Genomic DNA, 14,157 nt, shown 5'->3' with positions numbered 1-14,157 from the left:
AACCGACAGACTGCCTCAAGTGGGTCCCAGACCCCCAAGCCTAACTGGGAGGCACCCCCCAGTAGAGGCAGACTGACACCTCACACAGCAGGGTACTCCTCGGAGAAAAAACTTCCAGAGGAACGATCAGGCAGCAACATTTACTGCTCACCAATATCCACTGTTCTGCAGCCTCCACAGCTGATACCCAGGCAAACAGGGTCTGGAGTGGACCTCCAGCAAACTCCAACAGACCTGCAGCTGAGGGTCCTGACTGTAAGAAGGAAAACTAACAAACAGAAAGGACATCCACACCAAAACCCCATCTGTACGTCACCATCATCAAAGACCAAAGGTAGATAAAACCACAAAGATGGGGAAAAACAGAGCAGAAAAACTGGAAACTCTAAAAATCAGAGCACCTCTCCTCCTCCAAAGGAATGCAGCTCCTCACCAGCAATGGAACAAAGCTGGATGGAGAATGATTTTGACGAGTTGAGAGAAGAAGGCTTCAGATGATCAAACTACTCCGAGATAAAGGAGGAAGTTTGAACCCACGGCAAAGAAGTTGAAAACCTTGAAAAAAAATTAGACGAATGGCTAACTAGAATAACCAATGCAGAGAAAAGTCCTTAAAAGACCTGATGGAGCTGAAAACCAAGGCATGAGAACTACGTGATGAATGCACAAGCCTCAGTAGCCGATTTGATCAACTGGAAGAAAGGGTATCAGTGATGGAAGATGAAATGAAGCAAGAAGAGAAGTTTAGAGAAAAAAGAATAAAAAGAAACGAAGAAAGCATCCAAGAAATATGGGACTAGGTGAAAAGATCAAATCTACTTCTGATTGGTGTACCTGAAAATGACGGGGAGAATGGAACCAAGTTGGAAAACACTCTGCAGGATATTATCCAGGAGAACTTCCCCAATCTAGCAAGGCAGGCCAACATTCAAATTCAGGAAATACAGAGACCACCACCAAGATACTCCTCAAGAAGAGCAACTCCAAGACACATAATTGTCAGATTCACCAAAGTTAAAATGAAGGAAAAAATGTTAAGGGCAACCAGAGAGAAAGGTCGGGTTACCCACAAAGGGAAGCCCATTAGACTAACAGCTCATCTCTCGGCAGAAGCTCTACAAGCCAGAAGAGAGCGGGGGCCGATATTCAACATTCTTAAAGAAAAGATTTTTCAACCCAGAATTTCATATCCAGCCAAACTAAGTTTCATAAGTGAAGGAGAAATAAAATACTTTACAGACAAGCAAATGCTGAGAGATTTTGTCACCACCAGGGCTGCCTCACAAGAGCTCCTGAAGGAAGCAGTAAACATGGAAAGCAACAACCGGTACCAGCTACTGCAAAAACATGCCAAATTGTAAAGACCATCAAGGCCAGGAAGAAACTGTATCAACTAATGAGCAAAATAACCAGCTAACATCATAATGACAGGATCAAATTCACACATAACAATATTAACCTTAAATGTAAATAGGCTAAATGCTCCAATTAAAAGACACAGACTGGCAAATTGGATAAAGAGTCAAGACCCATCAGTGTGCTGTATTCAGGAAACCCATCTCACGTGCAGAGACACACATAGGCTCAAAATAAAGGGATGGAGGAAGATCTACCAAGCAAATGGAAAACAAAAAAAGGCAGGGGTTACAATCCTAGTCTCTGATAAAACAGACTTTAAAGCAACAAAGATCAAAAGAGACAAGGCCATTATATAATGGTAAAAGGATCAATTCAACAAGAAGAGCTAATTATCCTAAATACATATTCACCCAACACAGGAGCACCCAGATTCATAAAGCAAGTCCTTAGAGACCAAGAAAGAGACTTAGACTCCCACACAATAATAATGGGAGACTTTAACACCCCACTGTCAACATTAGACAGATCCACAAGACAGAAAGTTAACAAGGATGTCCAAGAATTGAACTCAGCTCTGCACCAAGTGGACCTCATAGACATCTACAGAACTCTCCACTCCAAATCAACAGAATATACATTCTTCTCAGCACCACACCACACTTATTCCAAAATTGACCACATAGTTGGAAGTAAAGCACTCCTCAGCAAATGTAAAAGAAAAGAAATTTAAACAAATTGTCTCTCAGACCACAGTGCAATCAAACTAGAACTCAGGATTAAGATACTCACTCAAAACCACTCAACGACATGGAAACTGAACAACCTGCTCCTGAATGACTACTGGGTACATAACGAAATGAAGGCAGAAATAAAGATGTTCTTTGAAACCAATGAGAACAAAGACACAACATACCAGAATCTCTGGGACACATTCTAAGCAGTGTGTAGAGAGAAATTTATAGCACTAAATGCCCACAAGAGAAAGCAGGAAAGATCTAAAATTGACACCCTAACATCACAATTAAAAGAACTAGAGAAGCAAGAGCAAACACATTCAAAAGCTAGCAGAAGGCAAGAAATAACTAAGATCAGAGCAGAACTGAAGGAAATAGAGACACAAAAACCCTTCAAAAAAATCAATGAATCCAGGAGCTGGTTTTTTGAAAAGATCAACAAAATTGATAGACCACTACCAAGACTAATAAAGAAGAAAAGAGAGAAGAATCAAATAGATGCAATAAAAATGATAAGGGGGATATCACCACCGATCCCAGAGAAATACAAACCACCATTAGAGAATACTATAAACACCTCTACACAAATAAGCTAGAAAATCTAGAAGAAATGGATAAATTCCTCGACACATACAGCCTCCCAAGACTAAACCAGGAAGAAGTTGAATCCCTGAATAGACCAATAACAGGCTCTGAAATTGAGACAATAATTAATAGCTTACCAACCAAAAAAAGTCCAGGACCAAACGGATTCACAGCCGAATTGTACCAGAGGTACAGGGAGGAGCTGGTACCATTCCTTCAGAAACTATTCCAATCAATAGAAAAAGAGGGAATCCTCCCTAACTCATTTTATGAAGCCAGCATCGTCCTGATACCAAAGCCTGGCAGAGACACAGCAAAAAAAGAGAATTTTAGACCAATATCCCTGATGAACATTGATGCAAAAATTCTCAATAAAATACTGGCAAACCGAATCCAGCAGCACATCAAAAAGCTTATCCACCATAATCAAGTGGGCTTCATCCCTGGGATGCAAGGCTGGTTCAACATACACAAATCAATAAACGTAACCCAGCATATAAACAGAACCAACGACAAAAACCGTATGATTATCTCAATAGATGCAGAAAAGGCCTTTGACAAAATTCAACAATGCTTAACGCTAAAAACTCTCAATAAATTAGGTATTGATGGGACTTATCTCAAAATAATAAGAGCTATCTATGACAAACCCACAGCCAATATCATACTGAATGGGCAAAAACTGGAAGCATCCCCTTTGAAAACTGGCACAAGACAGGGATGCCCTCTCTCACCACTCCTATTCAACATAGTGCTGGAAGTTCTGGCCAGGGCAATCAGGCAGGGGAAGGAAATAAAGGGCATTCAATTAGGAAAAGAGGAAGTCAAATTGTCCCTGTTTGCAGATGACATGATTGTATATCTAGAAAACCCCATTGTCTCAGCCCAAAATCTCCTTAAGCTGATAGGCAACTTCAGCAAAGTCTCAGGATACAAAATCAATGTGCAAAAATCACAAGCATTCTTATACACCAATCACAGATAAACAGAGAGCCAAATCATGAGTGAACTCCCATTCACAATGTCTTCAAACAGAATAAAATACCTAGGAATCCAACTTACAAGGGATGTGAAGGACCTCTTTAAGGATAACTATAAACCACTGCTCAACGAAATAAAAGAGGATACAAACAAATGGAAGAACATTCCATGCTCATGGGTTGGAAGAATCAATATCGTGAAAATGGCCATACTGCCCAAGGTAATTTATAGATTCAATGCCATCCCCATCAAGCTACCAATGACTTTCTTCACAAAATTGAAAAAAACTACTTTAAAGTTCATATGGAACCAAAAAAGAGCCCGCATCGCCAAGTCAATCCTAAGCCAAAAGAACAAAGCTGGAGGCATCACGCTACCTGACTTCAAACTATACTACAAGGCTACAGTAACCAAAACAGCATGGTACTGGTACCAAAACAGAGATACAGACCAATGGAACAGAACAGAGCCCTCAGAAATAATTCCGCATATCTACAACCATCTGATCTTTGACAAACCTGACAAAAACGAGAAATGGGGAAACAATTCCCTATTTAATAAATAGTGCTGGGAAAACTGGCTAGCCATATGTAGGAAGCTGAAACTGGGTCCCTTCCTTACACCTTATACAAAAATTAATTCAAGATGGATTAAAGACTTACATGTTGGACCTAAAACCATAAAAACCTTAGAATAAAACCTAGGCAATAATACCATTCAGGACATAGGCATGGGCAAGGACTTCATGTCTAAAACACCAAAAGCAATGGCAACAAAAGACAAAATTGACAAATGGGATCTAATTAAACTAAAGAGTTTCTGCACAGCAAAAGAAACTACCATCAGAGTGAACAGGCAACCTACAGAATGGGAGAAAATTTTTGCAACCTACTCATCTGACAAAGGGCTAATATCCAGAATCTACAATGAACTCAAACAAATTTACAAGAAAAAAACAAACAACCCCATCAAAAAGTGGGCGAAGGACATGAACAGACACTTCTCAAAAGAAGACATTTATGCAGCCAAAAAACACATGCAAAAATGCTCATCATCACCGGCCATCAGAGAAATGCAAATCAAACCACAATGAGATACCATCTCACACCAGTTAGAATGGCCATCATTCAAAAGTCAGGAAACAACTGCTGCTGGAGAGGATGTGGAGAAATAGGAACACATTTACACTGTTGGTGGGACCGTAAACTAGTTCAACCATTGTGGAAGTCAGTGTGGCGATTCCTCAGGGATCTAGAACTAAAAATACCATTGGACCCAGCAATCCCATTACTGGATATATACCCAAAGGATTGTAAATCATGCTGCTATAAAGATACATGTACACGTATGTTTATTGCAGCACTATTCACAATAGCAAAGACTTGGAACGAAGCCAAATGTCTGACAATGTGTAGACTGGATTAAGAAAATGTGGCACATATACACCATGGAATACTATGCAGCCATAAAAGATGATGAGTTCATGTCCTTTGTAGGGACACGGATGAAGCCGGAAACCATCATTCTCAGCAAACTATTGCAAGGACAAAAAACCAAACACCGCATGTTCTCACTCATAGGTGGGAATTGAACAATGAGAACACATGGACACAGGAAAGGGAACATCACACACCGGGGCCTGTTGTGGGGTTGGGGGAGGGGGAGGGATAGCATTAGGAGATATACCTAATGTTAAATGATGAGTTAATGGGTGCAGCACACCAACATGGCACATGTATACATATGTAACTAACCAGCACATTGTGCACATGTACCCTAAAACTTAAAGTATTAAAAAAAAAAAAGAAAACACATCAAGTTGCCATTTAAGTATCAGCTGAATGTAAAAAATAAAAAAAATTTTAAAAAATGAGATGGAATTAATATCTATGTCTAGAACTAGAATTTTATGTAAATTTCTAAGAAAACTATATATAACAGCAACAGAGTAAAAGTGAAGAGAAAGGATAGACAATGCATTGAAAACAAAACACAGAGATTCCAAAAGAGAGCATCACCTAACAAGTGAAAAGGCCAGCCAATCTACAATCATAAACTTTCTTCAGCCCACTGCAGAGCTGAGGTGAAAAAAACCAGTGAGATGAACTGCTTCCGAAGAGTGACAAGTCCCACCAAGAAAAGACCAGGCACATGAACTGCTTACCTTTAGCAGAACATGGGAGGAAGAGGTGGCTGCAATAAAGGCAGGTAAGAGGAAAACAGCTAAAATGTCTTTAAAACTTTTAAAGGCTGAGTGTAGACTAGTGTGACAGGCTTAGTACAATGGGGGACCGGGGGGTACCAGACACAAGGGGTCCTGCACTCACTCACAAGCACGCCTATGGGCAGGTGCTCAAAACATAAATCAGGAGCAGGTCTAGAGACTAAAAAGAGTCTTCCTCAGTGGGGCACAGGCAAAAAACTATGCTCACTCACCAGACCCTTCTTTCGTATCCACAAAAGCCTTAAGCTAATGAAAAAGGAAAGGAAACCCTCAAACCTTCCTGGGGTCCTCTGTTTCTGAGTGAGGGGTGGAAGCAAATATGGTCTGCCACAAAGGAGGAAATGAAGGAAACTCTTTTGGGCCCAAGATCCTGCATTCATACAAACCAGGTAGCCAGTACAAAACAGATACAAAACATGCTAATGCATGTGAGGAAAAGAAAACTCCCCTTCAAGCCTCCCAGGGTGAAAGCAGAGATTAGCTGTTATGCAGGGAGGGGAAGGAGCAATGACAAAAACCCACCCCAAGACTCAGGAGCACAGGTCACGCCTAAGACTGAAGGTGGGCCAGGAAACAGAATCATCACCACTTCCCAGTCATGAGCCTAGCACCAAGTGATAAGCCACAGCAGTATGCTGCTGAGAGACAAGCAGGAGGAAGACTCCTTCTGTGGTACAGGCATACAGGGAACACTGAGGATGAAGCAGGAACACTAAGAAAAACCCATGAGCAGGCCAGGCCCCACGCTAAGTACAAGGTAAAAGAGCCCACCACTACAGAAATTTGAAGCCTCTGGTGCATTAAGAATAACTTCATAAGGAATAAAGACAGCCAAATCCAGCTGAGGGCTAAATCAACCTACTACAGTAACAGTATGACAGAAAATGAAACATGCCCATGACATAAACACTACCTCAATCTCTACTGTACATCTAGACACAGTGTCCAGCATTCACAAAAAATTACAAGATACACCAAAAAAGCAAGAAAAACTACCCACTGTCAAGGGATATGACAAAGAAATCTCAACAAAATGAGATTCAGAAATAACACACATGTTCAAACCATGAGGTAGGACTTTTTTTTTTTTTTTTTTTTTTGAGACAGAATCTCGCTCTGTCACCCAGGCTGGAAAGCAGTGGCGCAATCTCGGCTCACTGCAACTCTCACCTCCCAGATTCAGGCAATCCTCAAGATAGGACTTTTTAACTGAGATTAAGTTAAAGGATCTAATGAAAAAGTGGACAGCATGCATGGAGAGATGGAGAATTTCAACAGAAAAATGAATACTATCAAAAAAGTCAAATAATGACAGAATTGTTTTTTAATGATTACCAGAGTTTAAAAATTCCTTCTATGAGCCTATCAATATATTGGATACAGCTAAGGAATCAGCAAACTTAAAAATCAGTTAGAAATTATCAAAGCTAAAATGTTAACAGAAACGGGATGAAAGAAACAGAGCATCTAAAAACTGTGGGACAATATATTATTTAACATATGTGTAACTAGAGTCCCAGAAGAAGAGTGAAAAGGGCAAAGGAAATATTTAACATGGTAATGGCCAAGAATTTTCAAAAACTAATGAAAAAAATATGTATCTACCCAAGCAGGTTGGGGAATTCTAAACAGTAAGAAAAAAGACCTTAATCTACTACAAGACCTAGACACATGACATTAAACCCACTAAAATCCAAGGAGTAACAGAAAATCTTAAATTCAGACATGAAAAAAAATCACATAGAGGAACAAAGAATAGAATTACATTAGACTTCTCATCAGAAAGGAAGCAAATTAAAAAAATGGAACATCTTTAAAGCACTAAAAGAAAAAAAAAATCTGTCAATGCAGAATTCTATGCCCAGTAAAAGTATTTTCCAAAAATGAACAAACAGATGAAAAAGCCCCTGTGCCTCCCAGTATGCCATAGACATAACTGAAATCATGATTTCTAACACACTTCCTAGGAGTTAAACACTCTGTCTGTTTCTACCACTTATAATGTAAATCCCTCAAGGATGGAGGCACAGCTAATAAATCTTTGCATTACTAGTGCCTAGGACTGTAACTACAGTGGTGGGCATTTAATCAATGTGTGGTTGATGACGGATGATGAAAGAATGGATGCTGGGACAGCTTTGGAGAGATAAGAAGGAAGCTACAAGTAGAACAACAGGATTAGAACAAGAGTGCAGAAGTCAGTTAAAAAGAAACCCAGAAGGCAGAGATGACGAAGTATAAAACCTCCTGGGATGTCTCAGTGACCTGCAAATAATGATATCTGATCAGTAAATACAAAGAAAAACATCAGAGCAGTATCAACTTACATTATTCCTATATATTCAGCTACAATGTTTGGATAAAATAAATAAATTAGGAAGGAAAGTCCCATGTTATCTACCTGGTAGATATTTTATAATGTGGAAAAACTCAAAGGCTAAACATTTATAATATATTCAGACAAATTTTTTTAAAGTTGTATGTCTAATATATCCAGTAAGATACACTAGATGAAAGAGGTTTATAAGATACACTAGAAGAAAGAGGTTTATTACAGGATTTTATAGACTAAGAGGGGGTTCGAACTCCAAAACTCAAAAGTTAGGACAGAATGAGGAAAGATGATGTCTCATTTTCTGTGTACCCCTAGGTCAGGACTGAACAGCAAAAAGGGGGAATGCATGACAAGGTGACAGGGTAATCACTGACTCAAGACCTCCACCCACATAGAGGCCAGATCCTCTTCAACTACAGTGAACTATGTGACCCTCCAATGAAACGGGGAAAGGGGATTGAGGGTAGTATGGACAAAGCACAAGGGAAAGAAAACTTCTAAAAACCCAGACTAAAGTCTGAAAAAACTCTGCACTTGTTAGTGGGCCTGAGTACCCTGGAGAACCCCAAGCCTCTTCATGCCTCCATATGCCCAGGCACCCAAAGGTCCTTATGTCCTAGAAACTTACATCCTCCACAGGTCCCTCTCTAGAATCCACCCATAAGGAAATTATCATGTTATCGCAAGGAAAATGTGGGCGCTCTAAATGTCTAAGAAAAGTTAACTACTTTGTATAGCTCAAATTGAAAAATATAGTACTATCAAGTTACAGGACTCAACAATCACAGCTGGATTTTCTGTTAGGTATTTTTCTGCAGTAAAATTACTGGTAAAGTACAAGACTGTTTGACTCCTAAGCCTCCTGAGGTTTATACTGATGGGGATATTTCACATACTGTACATTCATGGTGCTCCCCACAACACCTCACACACTGACATACAGACACAGAACACTGTTGGCATTTCAAAGCATTTAAAATATAAATGTTACTCAATATTAACACCACCATTTTTTTTTTGGAGGGGAAAGATTATGAGAAAGATATAATTTTTCTCTGATGATTCCTTCTTTCATCCTCTCTTACCCGTTCCTGTAGAAGTTCCACAACTTGCTGGACACAGTCATTTACATCACAGGAGTCTGTTTTCAGCACCAACTCAGGGGCCTCTGGCTTTTCATATTCAGAATCGATCCCAGTGAAACCTGCAAAAGGTACCAGATAATAGAGTAGGGTGGAAAAAATTAAAAGTTGATTTTTTCAGTGCAGATCTCTGCTACACTGAAGTTAGTATCTGCGCTGTCCCCCAAGCCACAGGGCTATAAATGAAGCATCTTTCTTGGGAGATTTCTAATTAAACTTTTTTTTTCCTGCACTGGGGGCCATTTTAAACTGTAAAACTACCCAAAATACCACAAAAATGTAAAAAATATGACACCAAATAGGCTGCAAAAAGAATAATTGTTTATGGTTTGAGAACTAAAACCAGAAGGCAAAGTGCTGCCTTGTTTATTTTCGCTGGGAACTGTGTCAGGTGTGTCGGATGTGTCGCACTGACCATGAAAGTGCCAGGAGTATTGATGTGGAGATTACAAATAAATTTTGTCAAGTAGGCAAATTCATAAATATCGAATCCACAAATAGTAAGAATCAATTCTACTACTTTTGTTACCTTTTTTCTTTTTTGTCTTAAGAAAATGCCCAAGCTGCCTGTGAAGATGTACGGAATTAATACCAGGTGATCCAAGGCATCTCAATTTCTCTACAGGACATGGACATAAAACCAAACCTGACAAGATTATTTTTTTCTCAATGCAAAAACTAACACTAAGTCAATCTGTCCAGTACATTCACAAGAATTATCTGTGGCCAAATTGAAGCTCTGCAGGCTTCTTCTGCCATCAGATAACAAGTATTAAGACAAATGAACTACTATTTGCTTAAAATAAACATAATTTAGTTTAATTTAGTAAACTAAATAATAAATAGATCACAAAATAAATTATACAATCACATATAATTTTAGTATTAACTACTATTTAGATTTTTCCTACGGTATATGTGTTACCATATAACTGCTAAGAAAAGAGCAAATAGACAACAATTTCCCAGAGAGGGTTAGCCGAGTTAAAGATATGCTATTCCTATCTTATACCCCTGACCTTAACCCACATGCAAGTCATGCAAGGCTTCTCTATCTTGGAAAGCTTAGGTCATTCTTAGGTTAGAATGGTATGCACGAATTTAAAATTATTACCATTAATATTAAGAAATACAGCTAGCCAAAGAGTTCAAAAATATATACTACAAACCTATAGCCCACTTATTTCATTTTTTTCTATTTCCTATTTCTAAGCATCCCCTGCAGCCCTGAACTCAAGAAAAAATTTCTGCATTACCGGTATTCCCATTTAGCAGTGGGTCACAAGAAAATGGCTGGGAAAAAAAATAATAATTCTGATTAAGAACACTAACTGTTAAGCTCTGATTCTCAAATGCGGTGATATACTGGAATCACCAGGTCCCACCCCGTGAGATTCTGATTTCACTAGTCTGGGGTACAGCCTTGGCACTGGATTTTTAAAAGTTCCCAAGGAAATGCTTACATGCAGCAAAGCTTGACAAGCACTGGGTTAGAAGAGGTGGCTTAACATTTTAGAAGCCCTGGAGTTCTCCTACTAGATAATTTATCCAAAAGTGATTACAATAATAAATGTAAATTGTGAGAAAAAACATATTTAAGCAGGTAATAAAAACTATCTTAAGTAGTCATCATGAAAATAATTGAGATAACAGAACGGTTAACACAAGGATATACTGACTGTCCAATAAATGTCATGTAAAGGTCTAGAAAAGCCTGAGGCCCCCTGAATATACACAATCTTGTCTGTCTTGGAATGTATACCATTACAGCTTTGAAACAGAGTTGATAGGGAACTTGCTAAGCATCATTTACAAGTAAGCTTTTTTAAAAAAATAAGCAAATCTACAATCAGGAACTCCAGCACCATGGCAAACCTAAGTATCAGTGTATGCATACAGACACACACACACACACACACACACACACACACACACATTAACCTAAGGAACATTTTATCAACCTCTACTCAGGGGAATGTAGTCAACAACAGGGGAATGTAGTCAACAATTGAGAAAGTAAACAAGAAACTGGACTAATACAAACACACTCCCAGTTATAGAGTACAAACTGTAAGAGACCCAAGAGCATTGTGGACAAGGTCTTATTCATCTTTGAATACCTGGCACCAAATATATACCTTGCAAATAGAAAGCTGAGGACTAAACTCTGATTTTTTATCTTGCCCAAATTCCTATCTAAGGGGTCTAGGGAGTCATGCCCTACAAACCATACATTTTCATCAGATAGGTTTTATTTAACCCTATATATTATTACTTCTTTTCCAACCTGGCTCTGGCATAACATTGCAAGACAAGAAGAAAATCAAAATATTTTCCTCAAAACATGTTTCTTTGCCATATTTTGAAATGGCCCTGCAAAGCTGTTCTTTGTGGGGGAAAATTTGCACCTTTAAAGAATCTTTATTAACAAAACTGTATTTTTTTCTTCCAGACCCTCCCAATCCTAAGATCTGAATGGGAAACATTTGTCATCTATTGTCTTTAAGGGTAGCCACTGTAAGACCTCAAAAGAACTTTGGTCTCCACAATCTTTATCTTAACCTGAACATTCCCTTTCTATCAATCCCAGTTCTTTAGACAAACTCAACTAATTGTCAACTGGAAAACGTTTAAATTCACCTATAGCCTAGAAGCTCCCCGCACCACCTGGCTTTGAGTTGTCCCACCTTTCTGGACCAAACCAATGTATTTCTTAAATGTATTTGATTGATGTCTCATGCCTCTCTAAAATGTATAAAACCAAGCTGCGCCCCGACCACCTTGTGCACATGTTCTCGGGACCTCCTGAGGGCTGTGTCACGGGCCATGGTCAATCGTATTTGGTTCAGAATAAATCTCTTCAAATTTTTTTTTTTTTTTTTTTTTTAGACGGAGTCTCGCTCTGTCGCCCAGGCTAGAGTGCAGTGGTGCAATCTCGGCTCACTGCAAGCTCCGCCTCCTGTGTTCACGCCATTCTCCTGCCTCAGCCTCCCGAGTAGCTGGGACTACAGGCACCCGCCATCATGCCGGCTAATTTTTTGTATTTTTAGTAGAGACGGGGTTTCACCATGTTAGCCAGGATGGTCTCGAATCTCTTCAAATATTTTACAAGAGTTCAACCTTTTTGTCGCCAAAGCATTGGCAAATGTGTGTTGAACATTCCACTCCCACTCCACCTTCTCATCCATCCAACAAGCATTAACTATGTGTGTGACAGGTATAAGCTTTGGGCAATGTACTGTGCTAAATTCTAAACACACAAAAATGTTCACTATGATCTCCCTGCTCACAAGTAGCTTACTCCAGCCAGGATGACAAACCTTCCTCCCTCACCAATCCATCCTTTCAAAAACAACAAAATCAATTACAATTAAAGTAAGTAAAAGGTTTAGACTTTATTTAGGATCCTGGACACACCATTTTGCTTTTCTGTGCCAAATTTCTATACAAAGACTGAAGTGAAAACTGGCCATTGAGAGAGTAATATGGGAGCTGAAGGGCTAAACGGGTTTTCCTCCAATTGTCATAAATTATTCTGGTCAAGCAGCCTGATCTTTCTGAGTCAAGAAAGTAACAGCTTAATGGGGTAGAGGGTTGACAGGCAGCAGTCCCCATCAAGGAGCTGATTCTCCATAGTGGCATTACCGGAGGTCAGCCTTGCCCATGGAACTAATGTTACCACAGCAGATGGAACCTGACCCAACTGTCAAAGCATTCCCAAGTCCAAATACAGAAGAACCCAGAATAACTACCATTTTCCTTCCCACTCTATCTTTTTCTTTTCAGGGCCAGAAACTGAATGCCAAAATCTATCATTGAGAGAGCTCCTGGGAGTTCCTGTGACAGTCTCAGGCTATCACATTCCCTGCTGGGAAGGCAAACATAAAAGTTACCTGCATGACTCACTGATCCCTAAACAATGGTATCTTTAGTTAGTTTTTTGTTTGTTTGTTTTGTTTTGTTTTTGCCAGCAAGTCCTTTGTTTCTGTTAACAATAATGGAACAGGACAAGTCAAGGGATGTCTACAAGATAAATAGTATGATTAATATCAAAGGCCAGAGCAGAGTTGGGTTCTAAATTTCTCCCTCAATGTCTAAATGTCCATCACAGTTGAAACTCTGGGAAGCGGACCATAAAACCTAAAAAGCAAGGTGTAGAGCTGTCCCTTGGTAATCATGCAGATTTGTTCCAGGACTCCCTGTGAATACCAAAATGTGAGGATGTGCAAGTCCCTTACATAAAATGGTGTACTATTTGCATATAACCTATGTTCATTCTCTTATATACTTTAAATCATCTCTAGATTACTTATAATACCTAGTACAATGTAAATGTTATATAAATAGATGTTATACTATATTTGTTATTTACACTATTTTTTAATTGCTATATTATTTTATATTGTTTCTTCTGGAATATTTGCAATTCACGGTTGGTTGAAACCACACATGTGGAATGCACAGATGTGGAGGGTCAGCTATATATATTTTAATAGAATCAGTGATATGTTAATTCAATCTAATTCAACAATAGTACATGAAATGAATAAGGGACCATTCCAAGGACTGTAATAAAGTACAAGGCATTATCCTTGTCATCAAGATGCTTATAATTCAGGCATTTTTTCCAATAGCTATGGGATTTCCTCCATTTTCCCTGGAACAAAGAAAGTAGAATTGGTGGCAGCGGGCAACTGATGTCCAACTTACTGTTAAGCACCTAATTTTATCAAGTAGGTTTTTGCCAACTCCCAAGCCCCAACTCTGGCTAGTGAACAGGATTCCAAAAGGATCAAC

The 14,157-nt window shown here is 39.1% G+C and overlaps 1 protein-coding gene across 9 annotated transcripts in view; it reads right to left on the bottom strand.

Annotated features, from left to right (window-relative positions):
- The window catches only part of PAPSS1 (3'-phosphoadenosine 5'-phosphosulfate synthase 1), a 107,256-nt gene that overhangs the window by 59,495 nt on the left and 33,604 nt on the right, over window positions 1-14,157 (bottom strand). For all 9 annotated transcript variants that reach the window (XM_055296805.2, XM_063611115.1, XM_063611114.1 and 6 more), the window contains one exon: window positions 9,304-9,422. In XM_055296805.2, the coding sequence (XP_055152780.1) occupies window positions 9,304-9,422 (119 nt within the window). The remainder of the gene's footprint in view (window positions 1-9,303; window positions 9,423-14,157) is intronic.

Source organism: Symphalangus syndactylus, chromosome 10, assembly GCF_028878055.3.
Source record: "Symphalangus syndactylus isolate Jambi chromosome 10, NHGRI_mSymSyn1-v2.1_pri, whole genome shotgun sequence".
Classification (NCBI taxonomy): Eukaryota; Metazoa; Chordata; class Mammalia; order Primates; family Hylobatidae; genus Symphalangus; species Symphalangus syndactylus.
Note: the sequence above shows the minus strand (reverse complement) of the source record. Positions and strands in the feature narration are given on the sequence as shown.